Raw genomic sequence first — 17,919 nt, 5'->3', positions numbered from 1 at the left:
TATAGCAGCCTATACTCTCCTAGTCACCTTCAGGACTTTGGAACCTATTAGGAGTTTGCTGTCTTGATAGCTGAAGTTTTGTCCACTGGCACAGGGACAGTGTGGTATAGCCCAGTGCTTCACAGCACACAAATGACACAGGGGCATGTGAAGGTGTAGATGTTGATGCAGCTGATCCTGTGTGAAACCCAGGATTGTGCATTTCAAATCATCTCGCTAGTCTGCAGACCACATGCTGTGTGGTAAAGGTGTAGAAAAGGAAAGAGCTCAGCAGAGAAGGGTTCTGGATTCATTTCAATGGCTGTCTGGTGGCTTTGGCCAAGTGCCTTCACCTCCATGAGCCTCAGTTTCCTTATCTGTATAATGGGAATAATGGTTCCATCATGTAGGATTGCTGTGATGATAAAAAGAAAACATGGAAAATAACCAGTATTAGCGAGAATGTGGAGAAATTGGTACTCTCAAACATGGCTGGCTGGTGGGAATGTTACATGGTGCAGCCACTGTGGAAAATAGATTGATGGTTCCTTCAAAAGTTATACATAGAATTACAATAAGATCCAGAAATCCCACTACTGGATATATACCTGAAAGAAATGAGAACATATGTACCCCAAAAACTTGTGCACAAATGTTCATAGCAGCACTATTCATAGTAGCCCAAAGTGGAAATAACTGTCTACCAATGAATGAAGAGATATAACGTGGTCTACCTATACCGTGGACTATAACCCAGCCATAAAAAGGCATAAAGTTGTGACACACGCCACAACATGGATGAACCTTGGAAATAATATGCTAAGTGAAAGAAGCAAGTCACAAAAGATCACATATTATGTGATTCCATTTATATGAAACTAGTAGCCCCGAGCATGAATCTCGGTGCCAGTAGCTCTCTGTAGGGCCTGGCCGCTCCACGCCCACTGCCCAGAGGCTCTCCGTGGTCCAGAGGCCCCTCAGCGGCTGGGAGCAGAACGCTTGCCTTGTAGCCATGGTGACGAAGCAAGCATTTCGCCAGGCCACTCATGCTGCCTGCTCTCAGTGGCCGCCCTCCGGGGCTGGGGGACTCCGGCTGGGCTGAGAGCACTGGCTGCCACCATCTTGTGGCTATGGGCACTGCCATCTTTGTAACGGAGTGGCAGTTAATTTGCATATTACTTCTTTATTAGATAGGATGTCCAGACTAGGCAAATTCATAGAAACACAAAGCATACTGGTGGTGGCCAGGACTGAGTGGGAGGAAAGAAAGGGGATGACTGCTAACAGGGACAGAGTTTCTTTTTTTGGGTGATAAAGATGTTCTGGAGCTACAGTGGTGATGGTGGCACAATACTGTGAATGTACCAAATGTCAGTAATGGTCAAGTTCACGTGACGTGTAGTTTATCACCTAATGAAACTGTGAGTGGCAGCAGTCATCTGCATCTGGCAGCAGTCACCTTCTCCTGAGGTCTTAATGCCCTGGGTGTTGGTCTCACCCCCGTTAAGGGAGCCACCCGTGTTGGTCCAGCTGAGGCTGGCGGGTACCTGAGCAGATGGGCTCGTGGCTGCTCCAGTGGGGCTTGGAGGCGTTGATGCACGTCAGCGTCTTGGCGCCCTGCAGCTCGTAGCCCAGGTGGCAGTGGAAGTGGGCCACCCCGCCCGAGTGCAGGTCCATCACGGTGACGTCCCCGTAGTCCGGCCGGCGGGGGAAGCTGCAGCTCAGCATGAAGGCTGCAGAGAAATGCGGAGGCAGAGAGTCACCCCTCGGAGGGCAGAGATAAAGAAGGGGACCCACTCCCTGGGAGCCATCGTGTGCTGGGGAGGGAAGAAGGAGTCCCTGCTGGCTCTGGAGAGCTGCAGGGGGCATTTTTCTGTTTCTCGTTGGCCATATGGCGCCAAGACAAACCAGGTGAGCACCCTTTTAGGTTCAATGATCCCCTAACCCTGACTAACCAGAGAGAGCAAGTTTGGGGTGAAAAATTATTCCCCAAAGCTCGTTTGAGTCCCTCTCCACATGGACCTAGAATGGCCTTCTTGTGCATAGAAGGGGCAGTATCAGAAGTGAAGGCAATGAAGTCACAGAATCAGTGATTTGGTCACCAAGAGAAATCACAGATATTTTCACATCCTAATGGTTAGCTTGGCATATTTCTTATGCTCCTCACTCAGCACTTTGAAATTCTAGCAATTATCAGAAAAGCCACGAGGTTTTTATTACTTAACGTGTTAAAGAAGTGCATAGATTATGACACCAGAGATTAAAATAATATTTTGACAACTGTAATTCAGTATGACTGGCTTCATTTTTCATTGATATCGTCTGTTAATGCTCTTAAAAGTATTATTTTGAAAAGGGATCCATAGGTTTTTACCAAACTGTAAATGTGGGTGGTCCCCCCGCCGACCGGAGAAAAAGTTTGAGAACCTTGGGCTCCAGGGGAAACTGAGGCAGACGGCGACGTCCTACCCTGGTAGTGCAGCTGGAAGGCACCCAGGCCGTCGTCCTGGAAGGTGCGGAAGTAGACGGAGATGGTGTTGGTGGGGCTTCGGATCACCTGGCCCTCCACAAGGAGCGTCTGGTTGGCCAGGACCGTCAGGGTGGGGCCGTCCACCCCGCGGATGGACAGCAGCTCCCCCTCGGACAGGTTGACACTCTTCACCTGGGGACAGTCAGGGGCAGACACAGAGAAACTGAGTCATGTTTGAGCCATGGCCCCCGGAGGCTGTGAGGCTGCCAGTGCGGCACCCCACAACCAGCCCCCTAGCCAATGGGACAGAGGGAAGCCAAGCTGAGGGGCAGTCCCTTGCCTAAAGTGATGCAGCTTTAACTAGTAGAGCCGAGACCCCAAAACCCAGATGTTGGAGCACTATGGCACCCTGATTTTCCATCAGAGTTTGGGGGCAAAGGCTTACAAATCAAATGATTCCGAGAGAAAGAGAGAGAGAGAGAGAGACAGACAGACAGACAGACAGACACTGACTGACTCCAGGATGATAAGCCTGTGGGAAGAGGCAGCCACTCAGAGACATCTCTGGGTTACCTGGAGCTCCACGCCGTAGCCGGTGTAGACGGTCACGTTGTACGTGCACTCAAGGAAGTTGCTGAGGGGTAGCGGCGGGTAGTCGCTGGAGTCGATGTACCCTTCAGGGTCTGAGAGGCTCACACTGCAGAGAGCTGGAGGAAAGCACTGGAATCAGGGTCGGACCAGAGCCCAGAGGGGACACCTCAGAAGGGCTTCGGGTGGAACAGGGCCTCAGGGCAAACCTGGTCTCTCAGTTCTCCACCGCTCCCACTCCTGTTAGTTCTCATTCAGCTCCAGAAGCAACACGATGATCACTTACCACACGCGGCTAGGCACCATTCTGACCAGGGGAGAGGGGTGACCCCATTTTTGTCCCCATTTTAAAGATAAGTAAACCAAAGACCAGAGAGGGACAGCATCTGGGACAAGCTCACACAGCAATCAGGGTTCAAACCCAGAGACTATACTATTGAACGAGTGACCACATTGCATCTGTCCAAATCTACGTATGACAGACAATTGGTAACTCTGAAGATGGAAAAGAAGATAGAAAAAGAAAGACTATGACATGGAAGTACATTTTAAGTCTAGAGAAGAACATGTAATGGTAAAAGCAAAGGCACGTTGGAAAGGCGATGGCCTTCTGGGAGGTTTAGAATCTCGCTCTTCAGCTGTGTGGCCTCGGGCAGGATCTTTGATGTCTCGGGGCCTCAGTTGTCCCATCTTTAAAATGGGAACATTGAGTCTGAGCCACAGGACCAAGCTCATAGCTAGTGTTGGATAGATGGTAATGGATGGTGGGGCCTGGACCTCCCTGCCCACCCAGGCCCTGCCCGCTGTGGCGCCTGGAGGGGGAGCTGGGGTGCATACCTGGGGCCTGCTCCGTGGTGATGACGGTGGTGGTGATAATGGTGGACGTTGTGGTCTCCTGGCTCTCCTCTGATGCTGACCCGGTCAGCTCATTCTCACCTTTGTCCATCAAGGTCATGGGACTGGCGTCCTCCAGAGGGGCCTCCTGGGCCTCGTCCGGCACCACGGGCTCCCCAGGGTCCGGCCTCTGGGGAAGCGTGCGGGCCACGTAGGGCTGCGAGGTGAAGGGAGCGATCTGCAGGGGCGCAGGCGTGGTGGGCCCCGCACCCCACCTCCGGTCCAGCCAGAGGGGCTCCTCTGACGACGGCAGCCGAAGTGCCTCCTCACCCTCGGAGGCCACAGGCTCGGGGTCCCCGGGTGGGCCAGGCTTCTCCGTGGCGGAGGAGGGGAGGCCCAGGCCAGGGGACGCAGACTGGGACCCCGCCCTGGGGAGGCCCGCGGCGGAGGTGGCCTTGGGTCGCAGCTGTTTCCTGGACGAGTTGGCCTGCTTGAGCGAAGACAGCTTCTTCCTGGGGAGGGGGGCGAGCTTGGTGCCGGGCTCCTCCGGAAGCAGCGTGGACAGGGCCACGGGGCCTGGACGCACGGAGGGGGTGGTCCCGTCCAGCTCCGGATCCTGTCGCTCTTCCCCGGACTGCGCTGGGCTGGGCAGGGCGGGTGTCACCTTCTCTTCCAGGCTGTCTCTGCTCGGACTGCCACCCCCCAGGGCTCCGGAGGGTAGGAGGTAAGTACTAGAAGGACCCGCATCTCCCTCCAGGGGTGTATCTTGGAAAGAGGAGAAAAGATACCAGTTAGCTTAGGGCTGGGGGTGGGGGGTTAGCTTAGCTCCTCCACCTTCTCTCAGCCTCAGGGGGCCCCCCTACAGGCTCCCAAAGCTGATCAGGATGCTGGCATGATCCATCCACAGACATGGGGGCTGCCTCTGTCCCTCCCTCTCCCTTCTTTCCTGCTTCTCTCCTTCCCTTCTTCATTTTTTTCTCCCCCTTCCTCCTTTTGCTGACCATGGAGATTAGGGTGGCCCGTGCCAGGCCCGAGCCAAGCCTTAGGGCCATGGAAGCCCAGGGCATGACCGTTTCACAGTCTAGCTGCATATGTCCCGGGAGAGGCCACAGGAAGCGGAAATAATCACATTCGATGTGACACATGCTTAGCAAGAGAGAAGCCCTGCGTGTTACCAGGACAGAGAGGACAGGCCCCTAACCCAGTGCGCAGAGCGGGGCCGCCATGCCACTCAGAGGACGAGAGGCACTACGGCCAGCCACACCCTCTTCTTCAAGCTCCGTGCCTGGCTCAGGGCTCTTTTGCCTTGGGACCGAGGGAGCAAGCCTTTTCTTCTTCTTTTTTTTAAATTAAATAACATACAAGTGACCTTGTGGGAGACACAGGAATATGTGAGGACTCAGAATCGTGGGGCAGGCTCAGGTGAGAGGATGTCAGGAGGCTGGAGGCCTGGCTGAGGTCAGCAGGAACGAAGGGGGCAGGGGCAGAGGCGGAAGCTAATTTCAAAGAAAGTGGTGAGGTCGGGAGGTCGGGCCAGGCTCCGGTGGCCGTGTGTACGCTGCTGATGCCCCCCGATTTATTTTTGTCTGGAAAGTAAAAGCACCTAAGTCATCTTAAACACGGGCTGGCCCCGGCGGCTGGCTGGCAGACTCGTGCCTGAAATCAGCTTTGTGGGCATGAGACCCACTCTGCCAACCGCATGCTGACAAACAGCTTTACCGCTCTGAGCCTCAGTGTCTTCAGCTGTGAAATGGGCCTTTTATTCTCTAGTTCCCAGGGTTGTCCTCGTTCAATACGTCAATGCACGTAAAACATACAATACGTATATAGGACACACGGGTGCCTCACCCACAGTGAGTGCCTGGTACGTGCCAGCTGCTGCCACTGTGTTCGGAGCAGAGAGCCGGCGCGGTCAGAACGTGCCCGATGACTGCCTCGAGACGGAGAGGAGTTATATTCTGGGGACAAGGGTGCTCTGACAGATGGCTGTCCTTGTCGATTTGCTGGAGAGAGCCTCTCACTCAGCCACGGTCTCCGGCCCTTCGGCACTGTCATTTAAATTTATTTCCGCAGCCGCCCGAAAGACTCGTTTCCTTTCACGGAGTCGATGGCAGCGGCTTAATCTATATAGACTGCAACAGTTTGCAACGAACGGCACCAACAAATGTTCCTGTTGTGTGACATCGATTATCAGCGAGTGCGCGCTGAGGCTGGCGGTGGCGCCAGGGCAGGAGCGGATGTGCGATGGGCCGGAGGGCAGAGCAAGGGCGGCCAGGGACCAGGCAGGTTTCCGGTCCGAGGTGGGAGGCGCCGAGGTCTCCCTGTTGAACGTGGGCTCCCATCCTGCCTCGGACCGTGACAGGCCGCAGGGCCTGGGCAAGTCCATGAAGCCTCTTTTAAGTGACGGAGATATCCCACGGGCCTCAGAGGATGAGGGCAGACGTGGGCCTGCCCCGAAGCCGTGGCTTTTAAGCTCGCAGTCACTTCTACCAAATGATTGATGTTGACTGTGGAGTGACAACAAGGCGATGGGACAGAGCGAGTGGCGTACACGGGTCAGAAAACCTCGCTCCTGAGACACGATGCAGAGAGCTTGGGGGCCGCCAGGGGTTGAGGGATCTGGACAGTTCCTGTTCTGGTCTCTGCTCCTGGCATATCTCTGGGGAGGTCTCTTCTCCCCATCCTCTCTCCCTGCGTCCGATGGGCTGCCTGAGCTACGTAAAGGCTGAGGCCCTTCCTGCTCTGACACCGTCCATTTCTACATGGACCCGGGAACTGACAATTATTTTTAGTCTTTGGCTCATCTTGCTTTAAAAAGGGCAAAGGGACAGCCTGGACCCTGACATTGACTCGGGAGTTTTGGTTGGGTCGTGTGGCTACATTCGTTTCAGCTATTCCTTCCCTAACATGTCCTCCGATCACAGAGGGACAGGTGAGAGGGAGGAAGAAGAGGGACTGGGAGGGAGGAAGAGATCAGGGAAACAGGTTGAGTCAGAGAAGGTGATAAGAGAATGGTGAGTGACATAAGGCATGGCCGTGTGCCCTGGCCACCATCGTACTGTTCATAACGTTTGATGTTGGATGACTTTATCGAAGGCCGACTGTGTGCCAGGCCTGTGCTCAATGCTTTGTTCCCTCATTTAATTCTTCACTCCTCGTTTTAAACTTCATTTAGTTCTTTCTCAGCCTTATTAGGTAGAAATTATTACTCCTCTCTTATGGATGGGCAAACGGAGGCTTCGGATGTTACTGTTCTCAGAGCACAGAGTACCAGCTCTCCTAAGAACGATGGGGGACTGTGGGCGCTGACAGCATCCTCCAATCAGCTGGAAGCAGCCTTTTCCGCCCTCTCTCCCCCCAAGGCCTCTCTCTAACCCTCCTTCTGTTTGCATCTCTGCGGGTGACCTATCTGTGTTGTGTCTGAAACCTCCCAGATGACGCTCCCCACCCAGACCCTGCCGCCAGTGTCCCAGCTCAGAGCTCACACGTGCTGGCGTCTCTCTGGCCAGCTCCACCCTGAGGGCCACGCTCAGGACAGACGGGTGCGTCTCTGTGGTCCACAGGCCTGCAGCCTGCGAGGCCCGAAGGCTTTGCTCTCAGCCGGGATGCGGGCCAGAGGAGGGCTGGGCAAAACCAAGTCAAAATTGGATTCTAGGGCCTCAGAGACCCAGCAAGTTAATAACTCGCTTGAATAGGCTGCTTTTTTCCTGGGGCCTCGACGACCACTGAGTTAAATGACTCCTCTTTCTCAGAGCCCCTAGCATTTCCAGTCACCGCAGTCACATCTGGCAGATCCATTACCACGGGCGCCTAGTGCCGTGCCCAAGGCTGTCCATCAATCAGTGAGGGAAAGCTTTGGGTCCCCACTCTCTGCTGGTTGACACGCTGCAGGAGAGCGTCACCCAGTGGTAACCAAGTGCGGATACCCAACCGCAGAGGTGGAGCGTTAATTAACTCCATACTGACGCTGCTCTCCTCCCTCCACCCAGAGGGGCAGCATGAAGGCCACTGGGCATATGCCTGCCATCCAAGTCGGGGAGGAAGCGCCTGTCCCTTTTTCTCTAACTTGGATGGGGAGATGGGACATTAGGCTGGGGCATTTGCATCCCATTAAAGCAGAGCGAAGCACCGGTTCTGAGACCTGAGACGCTGGCGCTGAAGGTCTGCGTCTTACATCCTGGACGGCTGTGGAATGGCCAGGACCACGCGGATCCCAAGCCCGTATCACCCAGCAGCGCACAGTGATGGGACGCAGTGCGGGGGAAACAAGCTGAGGGATGCTTCCGCCATAATGCTCAGTGAGACGAACAAGATGTAAAAGTCTATGGTGTGGAGGAAAATGACCAGAAACAATCAACGAAAACACACCGCAAGGCGGAGAGCTGTCCTGACTTGGAACAGCGCCGGCAGGCTAGTCCTGGCTGCCTGTGGGGGCGGGGCTGTGGGGATGCATTTTCCTCCTTCTCCTTATTGGGATTTTTTCAAAACCTGTATAATAAATATTTAATATTTCTTAAGGGAAAAGGAAACGCATGGGAAGAGCAGGGGTTCAAGGCTGCCTTTAGCAGCTAGTGATGGAGAGGCTGAGGGGAGGCAGACGGACACATCTGTAATCACAGAACATCTGTAATCACAGAGGTACCTCATCCACTCCATGTCATCAGGCCACTTTGGAGCTCCATTTCCTGGGGGAAAGAGGAGAGAATGATAAATTCCTCTCTCATTAGTTGTTCCCACATCATGAGCACCATCAGGAGGCAGGACTGGCGGGGCATCAGTTGGTATATTTTTGGTAAGAGGTTCTTAAAAAAATGTTAATACATTCTCATTCTCATGATTAACATCCGATTCGGGGGTGGTTTCTTGTACCTTCACTTTCCACCATAAGGACTTGCCCAGCCTGCTCCGGTGGGTTTGGTTGGCCCCAACACAGACAAAACCAAAATTAAGTATCCTATTTTATAGCTCCAAAGGTTCCTAGAGGTTATGGTTTCAACCCATGCAGAGGAGGGACATGAGGTCCAGAGAGGGAAAATGGGATGCTTGGGGTCCCCACAGCACCTTAGCAGCAAAAAAAGAAGGCTATTTCAGACTTGAAACACTCCAGAGCACACTGAACAAAACCAAAACCCGAAGCAGAAACAGTGTTAGAACGCCTGCATCTAGGCTGGGTAATTCTTCGCTGGGAGGGGAATATGTTGGGCAGCATCCCTGGCCTCCATCCACTAGATGGCGGTAGCACTCCTGGTTGTGACAACCCAAATTGATCCCAGACAGCGCCAAAGGTCCCTTGGTAGGCTGGGATGGGGAGGTGTTGTGATGTTGGTGAGGGTAGGGTAGTGGTGATGGTGATGGTGATGGTGGTGGTGGTGGTGGTGGAGCGCAGGCAAAATTGCCCCTGGTTGATGACCTCTGGGTTAACCAGAATGGACAAAACAGGCGACTTGCCCTCAATGGAGCAGACCTTCCTTCTATTCTCAGAGCAGAGCAACTTTGTTTTGCTTGCATCAGTGAATTTTAAGGTTGGAGAAGATCTTAGCATAATCCCCATGTTATAGATAAAAACTGAGTGTTCTTCTCCCACTCACATTTGTTCATCAATTTATTAATTCATATCCATACATCCCTCCCTCCCTCCCTCCACCCAGTGAGCACCTATTGTGTGCCAGCCAGGTGCTGGCATCGGAGGTCCCCCTAGAGAGAGACTAGCAGGAGCTGATGCGCACACCCCTGCTTTCATTCCGCTGGAGAGGACCCAGCACACCTGGCTTACTCGGTCCTGTGGGCAAGAGGACCCTCAGACAGATGAACGGTGCCGATCTCACCTGGACTTTGAGAAGACTTTCTGGGGCACAGGGCAGAGGTGGGAGGTGGGCTTGGGGGACAGTGGGGTTCCAGCTCCTGCCTCAGTTGCAGCCCTCTACCTGTATACCCATGCCGACAATACTGACACTGAGATGGCGACTTACACCCCACCAGTGCATCCCCAGTTGTGATCTCATTCCAACCCCCAAACAATTCTAAGGTAGGCGTTTTATTTTCTCCCCACTTTATAGATGAAAGAAAAAAAAAAATATCATGGCTCACAGAGAGGAAGTGACTTGTCCAAAGTCATACGGCCACTGGGGTAAACGCGTTCTGACCTGGTTTCCTGGGATCTTTCCTCTTTCCCACACTATCAAATTATTATTATTTTTTTTCTCATAGAATAGTTTATCTGAAACATATCAAATCAAAAGTCTAAGCACTGCCCGCCCCGCCCTGCCCATCACGCCTGGCTTCTAAAGGGAGTGAGAGTAAGTAGGATCTTGCAGAGTCTCCACAGAATAAAATAGTTTTACCTGAGAACGTGTGAGAGCACACAGGAGCATGGGGTCGGGGTCGGAATGGCCTGTGTCCCGAGTTCAGCCTGCGGCTGGCTGTCCAGGAGGCCTAGGCGGCCACTTCCTTTCTCTGGGCCTCACCGTTCCGCTCAGCAGGGCGGGCGAGCCCAGCCCTGTCTCCCAGGGCTGCCGGGAGTAAGATGAAATCTCCAGGAAGGCACGGCGCTCACACAGCAGCAGCCTGTCAGCCTTCATGAGCACTGTTGTCGCTTCCCGTCTCTCTGAGGAGCCACAGAGTTCCTGCGTTGTCTCCATTGCTCTGTCACTTCCTGAGGAATGCGCCTTGAAATGTCTCAGTCACTCAAAAAGAGTTCAAGACGAAGGCAACCAACACCCCCGTGTTCGCACCTGCAGCTTAAAGACGAGGATGCCACCAGCACAGCGGAAGCCCCTGTTTGCTCTCCCTGACCGTATGCTTCATCTCCTCCACCCTGGGGGCGGGGGGATGACTGTCCTGAATGTGACCTTCAGCCTTCTCTTCGACTGCGTGCATTATTATTATTATTTTATGAGTACCCTTACTTACTGTCTGCGTTGGTTTATTTACATGTCAATGTCTCTGAGCAATAGATGAGATTGTGTGGTGTGCTTTAAAATATAGACAGTTTTCCCATCTGGCTCCTCCTGAAACCTGCTCTTTCCTTTTCTCTTTCAACACTTTGTGAGATTCATCCATGTTGGTAAGTGTAGTTTTGACCCATTCCCTTTTCACCGCTGTAGATGAAAAGGGAACGGGTCAATACTTTCCACGCATTAGTATCCTACCACCAGTTTTGACTTCAAGTCCATCACGAATATCTTTCTGTGTCAGCACAGAAAGGTAAATCTTGGTCAACTTGATGCTGGACAAGCATGCTTCCTTTTACGACACTGTGGCTGGAGGGAGATTCTAGGGGAAGCTTCCCCCTGACTTGTTCTGATTACCAATGCAATTTCATCCTGGTTCCAGCGGAGGGTAAAGCCCTCCCACCCCCGTCAATCACATGGTTTGCTTTGTTTGATATCTTCGTCGTCGTGGTCATCTGGATGGAGGGGAGACTTGGGTTCGAGGTACGCATCACCCAACACAGCACACCGAACTGCACATGTGGGCCCACAGCCCAGCCGGCCCCTCCAGAGTCCACTTCAGAATGCCAGGGGTCCCCGGGGACTCGCAGCAGGTGTCGGAAGGACCAGCCTGTGCAGGCAGCAGGAACGGGCAGTGTTTGGGCTAGCAGAGGCATTATCTGATAATTGTCCTCTGGAAGCTGGCTTCCCCCCCCACTAATGGGCCTCCTTTCTAATTCCTGTTGGGTTCAGAAAGCCTCGAACATTCTTTGATGTCCAGTCACATCCCATCGGAGCAGCGGTCTGGTGGGCATCCATCTCCCCCATGAATGAGCGCTGAGGGCTGCTGGCACAGGGGTGGGATTCCGATTAACTGTGGTCCCACCAGTGCCAACTGATTAGCATTTAAACGCTCCTCTCCTTCCCACCCCCACGCCCGCCTCCCTCCGGCCCCCCCCCCAATTCCATTCACGTGCGACTGGGTGATTTCTTGTTCGGCAGCGAGGGGGAGAGGAACAGTGTGATTTATTTGCGTCCGTGAAAGCCAGTGAGTCACTGAGGGAGGCCTGGGAGGCAGACACACAGGCAGCTCAGAGAGGAACCCGCGGTGGGAAACCCAGACTCAGTTACCGCTCCGCTCACACAGGCAAATACAATACGTGGGAACGAATCCAGACGGTTCGAGAGTGAGTTGAAAACGCATCCCAAGTTTGCAATGTCTCCTGCCCTGTTTGCTCAGCTTCCCAGACAAGAATCAAGAGCGACTCCACACCCCAGGATGCTCAGAGGTGGAAAAGCCAGGCAGTCAGGAGGCCTGACCTCAGCGCTGGCTGGATCATCAAACTACCCTGTGACCTTGACCGATTGCATCTCTCAAAGCCTTAGTTTCCAGCTGCCTCGGGCTAGGACGGTGATCTTTGCCTGATCAATCTTAAAGAAAGAGAATCTGGGGCGGTCGTGGGAGTCGTGCGCATGACTGAGTTTTAAGATGTTCACAGCAGTTTTACAACCTAACCTCCGGGCTTAATGGCGGTTCACTGGGGAGAGGGGGCAGGCCTCCCTTCAGACATAACAGACAGTGACTGTATTTGCGGCTTTACTGGCAACACCGAAATGCCGTTTTCTTCTTTTCCTGAAAAGGAACTAATGCCATCTTCATCTTAATGACGAGGAAGGGTTGGTAGGATTCGAACCAGGGCTGTCTGGCCCTAAACCCATGCCTGTATTTGTTCTGTGTCTCCTCCAGCTGGCCCCTGAGCCCAGGCCTGGCGGCTTCCAGAGTGAGTGCCAAGAGCTTCCTACTACAAACACATTAGCACAGGATCTGCTCCAGCTATGGGGTCCCTAGGGATAGAGGGAACACTAACGGTGCCCCAGGGTGGCGAAGAACCGGGCGCTCCTCCCGAGCGAGGACTGCCCTGCAGAGAAAAGTGGAAGGACATCCGGCAGAGGCAGAATCCCAAGGCACCTCAGAGGAGGGGGAGCTGGCCCACATCCCCATTTTACAGATGGGCAAACTGAGGCCTGTGGTTCGAAGGAAAGGGCTCTGGATTAGGAGAGTCAGGATGTCTCATGAACTCACTCTGCGGCCTTTGGTAAGCCCACTGACATCAGGGGGCTCCATTCTATCCTTTGTGTAATGGAATGATCTCTTCAAATAACCCTTAAGAGGAGTGACTGTATGTAACCGCAGTCAAGGATGAACTCAGCGGGTCTGGATTGCCCACACCCTGCACATTCCTTGGTTCCTGGGAAGGACCCTGTGACACCTTGGAATACCCTGTCCTACCAGGTAACATGTCTGTTTCCCTGGGGACAGTGGGTGTGAACAATGTGACTTATGGTGGGCACGTTGTGCTTGGTATAAGTTTGATCTCTAGAGGGGAGTCATGGGGAGGGGGGGTGAGACTAAGATCAGCCACATGGGATCAACCTCCAGGAAGCTCCCTAGACTCCAGGGACCAGGGAGCTTTCCTGGGTGACAGTGCTCTGTGGGTGCTGCACAGCGCCTCCTGTCGGAAGTCCACTGTCCGCACAACTCCCCCCGGAGCGAGGCCCGGGCTCTGCCCAACTCCACTCTATGCGCCTCTGCCTTTGCTGATGTTAGTCTGCGTCCTTTCCCCGTAACAAACCGGAACTCTGGGTGTGATGGCTTTTTGAGTCCTGTGAGTCCTTCCAGCCCATTATTGGACCTGAGGGCTGGCTTGGGCACCAGCGGAGACCCATAATCAGCCAAAATAGGGGATCACAGGACTGACTCAGGAGTGGGAGTCTGACAGCTGGTAACCTGCAATTTTTCTTACGATGATGATGATGGTGATGGTGATGATGATGTGCCTACTATATGCCGAGTCCTACTGTACATATTCATTTCATTTATTCCTCTCAACACCCCTGGGAGGTAGATAATATTGTCACCTCATATTACAGAGGAGGAAACCAAGACCCAAAGAAGTTTGGTCGCTTGCCCAAAGCAACGCAGCTTGTAGCTGGCGGGGTTGGGAATTGAACGTAAATTGTCAAGCGCTGGGCAGAGTGGTCTCTCAGCTCCCTTCCTGACCGGATGCCATCTGGGATTTTAAAGGACAGTTTCTCTTTTGGGTCCTGAGCTGAGAATCCTGGGACTTAGAGGAGGAAATAGTTGCTGCTCGTCCTCACCTCTCCCCTGCTCCCTCAGCTGCCTTCATCCACATCTGCTATCTTTTAGGTCAACTTCAAGGCAGGGGGCCAGAAATTAGAGGAGCCGTTTCATTCTATTCACCCTATCCCATCCATCCCATCCCATCCATCCCATCCCATCCCATCCATCTATCCCAACCCATCTTGTCTTAACCCCTCCAGCCTGTAACCATGCACTGAGCTGGGGAGGAACGGGCTGCACAACAGATCGTCTCTACTCTCTGCTTCTATACGTCAAACTTCTCCCAAGCAGAGGAGCTCAGTGCATGCTGGGGAGCGGGCTCCTGCCAAGCACCATCTCCTGCCAAGTCCAGGCTCCTCCTCTCTCTGACTCCTGGGCCTCGCTGCCTTCTTCCTGGAGCCCAGCCAGCCTCTGCCCAGAGCTAACGAGCTCTCACGGCCAAGAACAACGCCTCGGGGTGTGTGGGCCCGGGCCGAGGAGAGGCACAGAGCCTCTTTTCACTCCCAGGCCTGCCTGCTGGGCAGGTGGCGGGTGTGGGGCTCGGGGGAAGCACTTAAGGTTCCTCAGAGTGGTCACTGTCAGCCTGCTAACCCGCAGAGACGACACAGAGGGCCTCAGTGTCCTGGTGCCCACCTGGCCCCCTTCACGGGCCCTGTGCCCATACACACTGGCACCGGGCCATCTCCCTGGGCTGGAGGAAGGATGTCCTTTTATTTACTCAGCAGCCAACTCTGCCAAGGCCAGCTCAGCTCACGTGGGGGCTGGGACATAGAGGAAGAGAAAGATTGATGGAGAGATGAAGAAGGAAAGACAACAGTCCCCTTTTCTTATGAACCATGACTGTCGCTCCAGCCTTGATGCTACTAGTAAAGTTTATGCAATGATAATGACGACGACCTCTTCTGAACCTTGGGATGTGCTGTTTTATATGCACCATCTCCTTTAATCCTTAGAACTACTCTGTGCTGTAAGGATGGCTCAAGTCCCCATTTTGCAGATGGGAAAACTGAGACTCAGAGAGGGAAATTCACTCCCCCAAGAGCACACTGGGAGAAAGCGGTGCAGCTGGGCTTCATAACCAAGGACCATTTGACAAATGGCCCCTTACAGCTTCTAGCCCTGCTCCATTTCAGGTGCTGTTTAAAGCCTTCTAAATACATTGTCTTATTTAATTCTGATAATAGCAATTCGCTCACTCATCCATACCTTTGTTCAATCATTCAACCAACTCCCTGGGTATCAGTCACTGCTCAGCAATGCGGAAGGATGTATAAAGGTGCTGGAAATGGTCTCTGCTCTCGGGGTGGTGATGAAAGGGGGGTGAGCTACAGCCTCTGCTCTCCCCCCACCCTCCTCAAAGCACCCACACCTATCTGAGGCTGTGGGACTAGGAGCAATGGGTGTCCCGAGGTTTGTCCCTTGTCTCTGCGCGGATTGTCCGAGTTTCCCACTTGGTATTAAGATAACCAGATGGAGCCTGGCTGAGCCATGGGGCAAAGGGTGGAGAACTCAGGTCTCTGTGTCCGACGCCCATAGCGAGGATGGTCATGCAGACCGAAATGAGAGTTTCTTGATCCCAAACATACTCCTTCACGCTTTTCATAGACTCAGTTTTCCCATCTGCAACTTTTCATAGTTGGTTGAAGTGTAACACGCATAAAAAAGTCCACTCAACGAACTTCCTTAAGCTGCACACACCTGTGGAACTATTGATAGCAACCAGATCCAGAAGCAAAAACTGCCAGCAAATATGGAATTTTCCAGCCCCATTCCCCTCGACAGCCCCTATTTTGCCTTCTATGGCTGAAGATCAGTTTTGGCTGCTTATGAATTCGTTGGATAATTACGCAGCATCTGGCCTCTTTCACTCACTGTGGTTGTGAAATGTATCCACGTTGCTGTGTGCAGTGGTAATCCACTCCTTTGTCATGGCTGCGTGGTATTCCATTTCATGCCTGCACCACAGGTCACCCATCCTACTGCTGATGGGCGCTGGAGCCGCTTCCAGGCATGGCTATCATGATGAGTGTAACTGTGAATATTGTACTACATGTTTCTGGGTGCACATGTATGCTCATTACCGTTTGGAATTTTTCCAACCAGAGTACTGGTTGCACAATATGGCATGTTCATCTTCAGTAGATGCTGCCAAAAATTGAGAACACATCTTCCAGTTTTAATAAAAAGTCTATCCAGCTGTTTTCCTACCGTGCGGTAACTAGCAGACTGACCAAAACCTAATAATTGATTTTCCAAAAAAATTATTTTAGAAAGGGAGAAAGGGAGGGGAGGGGAGAGGGTCAGGGAGAGGAAGAGAGAGAGGGGAGGGAGGGAGGGAGAACGAACTGGGCTCAACACTTCACCATGCATCATCTTCTTTAATCCTTCTTTGTCGAGTCCAATGTTTGTGTCCATTGTTTTAGATAAGAAAACTGAGGTTCAGAAAAATAAGATTATTATCCCAAAGCTTCTGGAAGCAGGCTGGCACTGTCCGGGCTCTGTGCAATGCCAGGGCAAGTGTCTTTAACTGCTTCTCGTGTTTTCGGGGCTCTGATGCCCTCCCCAAGTGCTCTTCCTCCTGGGGTCTCCTCCTTAGCTGATGGCTTCTCTTCCCTCTTCTCCTGGCCCCTCCCCTTGGTCACATGGCAATGGCCACTCATTGGCCTCAGCTGGGGTGACACTGGTGGGTGAGAGAATAGAGTATTGATCTTCCCAGGGAGATGCTATCCCTTCTAGCCAAGCAGCAAGGAGGTTAACGCAGGGCCCTGGCGGGGAGCAAACAGCGTCTGAAAGGAGCTTCTGTGACAGGCAAGATAACATGCTTTATTAGCCTCATGACAAGACAATGTTTTGCCATAATTTTTGATCAGAGACTGGGTGATGTTAGCATCAGAATATGTTTGGGAGGCGGTCACGCTGTTTAAGTAGCAAATGGAAAAAAAAATAAAGTCAATGGAGGGTCAGAGATTGTGGTTAACCCGCTTTCCAAAGGGACACGGCAAATGCAGTGCCTGCTCAGACCTGCCGGCCACGAGGCCAGGGCTCCGACGCTGACGCTGAAACAGTGCTGAACACCTCCCCCCGTGCCAGACTTACTCATCCTTTACTAGTAAGTTCCTGGTCCTCTGCCAGAAAGCCTCGGGTATTGCCTTCCTCCAGACCATGTCTTTCCAAAGAGCCACTGCAGCAGAATCTTCTAGGCTGATTTTTCAAATTCAGATTTCTGGGCCTCATCCCAGACCCATCAATTAGAATGGTGGGGGTGGGTGTTGGGGGAGGGACCAAGGAATCTGCACTTTTACCAAGTACAGCAGGTGAACTGCATGCCCACTGATGCTTGAGAACCATGGTCTTTGAGATTTCCGGGCACAGGGAAAAGTATATCCCATAATATCCCTAAACCAGGCGTCCTCAAACTTTTTAAAGTGGGGGCCAGATCACGGTCCCTCAGAGAGCTGGAGGGCCGGACTATATGAACTACTAATTCCTACTGTAACACCTCTGCTGCGCTCACTGCCCAAAAAACCTGGCTGGCCTGATCAGACTCCTCTGCGGGCCGCATGTGGCCCGCGGGCCGTAGTTTGAAGACGCCTGCAAACCATGTAAAGTTGCATTGAACTGCCTGATAGTCAATCATTTGATATTTTTAGCACTTTTTTAGGTACACTGCACAATCACATCCATTGCCTAACTTGAGCCTAGAATAAATAAACTTGTGGAAGAGAAATTATCCTTCCCATTGTACAGATGAGCAAACTGAGGTGCGGAGAGGTAAAGGACCGTGCCTGAGACCTCACAGACAGCAAGACCTCACATACGTCATGGACTCCCTAACCTCCGGTGAAACACGTCTTTTTCTGTAGGATTTTTTTCTAGGCCAGTGGTTCTTAGCCAGGGGTGGGGGAGTAGACGGGATAAGGGGGTGGGGAGGTGATTATGCCCCAGGAGACACTTAGCCCTGTCTGGAGACTTTTTTG

The 17,919-nt window shown here is 52.8% G+C and overlaps 1 protein-coding gene across 3 annotated transcripts in view; it reads right to left on the bottom strand.

Annotated features, from left to right (window-relative positions):
* The window catches only part of SEZ6L (seizure related 6 homolog like), a 109,735-nt gene that overhangs the window by 26,373 nt on the left and 65,443 nt on the right, over positions 1-17,919 (bottom strand). For all 3 annotated transcript variants that reach the window (XM_045585652.1, XM_036449728.2, XM_045585653.1), the window contains exons 2-5: positions 3,875-4,636; positions 3,023-3,156; positions 2,449-2,641; positions 1,527-1,712 (exon numbers count right to left, since the gene is read on the bottom strand). In XM_045585652.1, coding sequence (XP_045441608.1) covers positions 1,527-1,712; positions 2,449-2,641; positions 3,023-3,156; positions 3,875-4,636 — 1,275 coding nt within the window. The remainder of the gene's footprint in view (positions 1-1,526; positions 1,713-2,448; positions 2,642-3,022; positions 3,157-3,874; positions 4,637-17,919) is intronic.

The sequence above is a fragment of the Pipistrellus kuhlii genome, unplaced genomic scaffold (assembly GCF_014108245.1).
Source record: "Pipistrellus kuhlii isolate mPipKuh1 unplaced genomic scaffold, mPipKuh1.p scaffold_m20_p_20, whole genome shotgun sequence".
Lineage (NCBI taxonomy): Eukaryota > Metazoa > Chordata > Mammalia > Chiroptera > Vespertilionidae > Pipistrellus > Pipistrellus kuhlii.
This window is presented reverse-complemented; position numbering and strand designations above follow the sequence as displayed.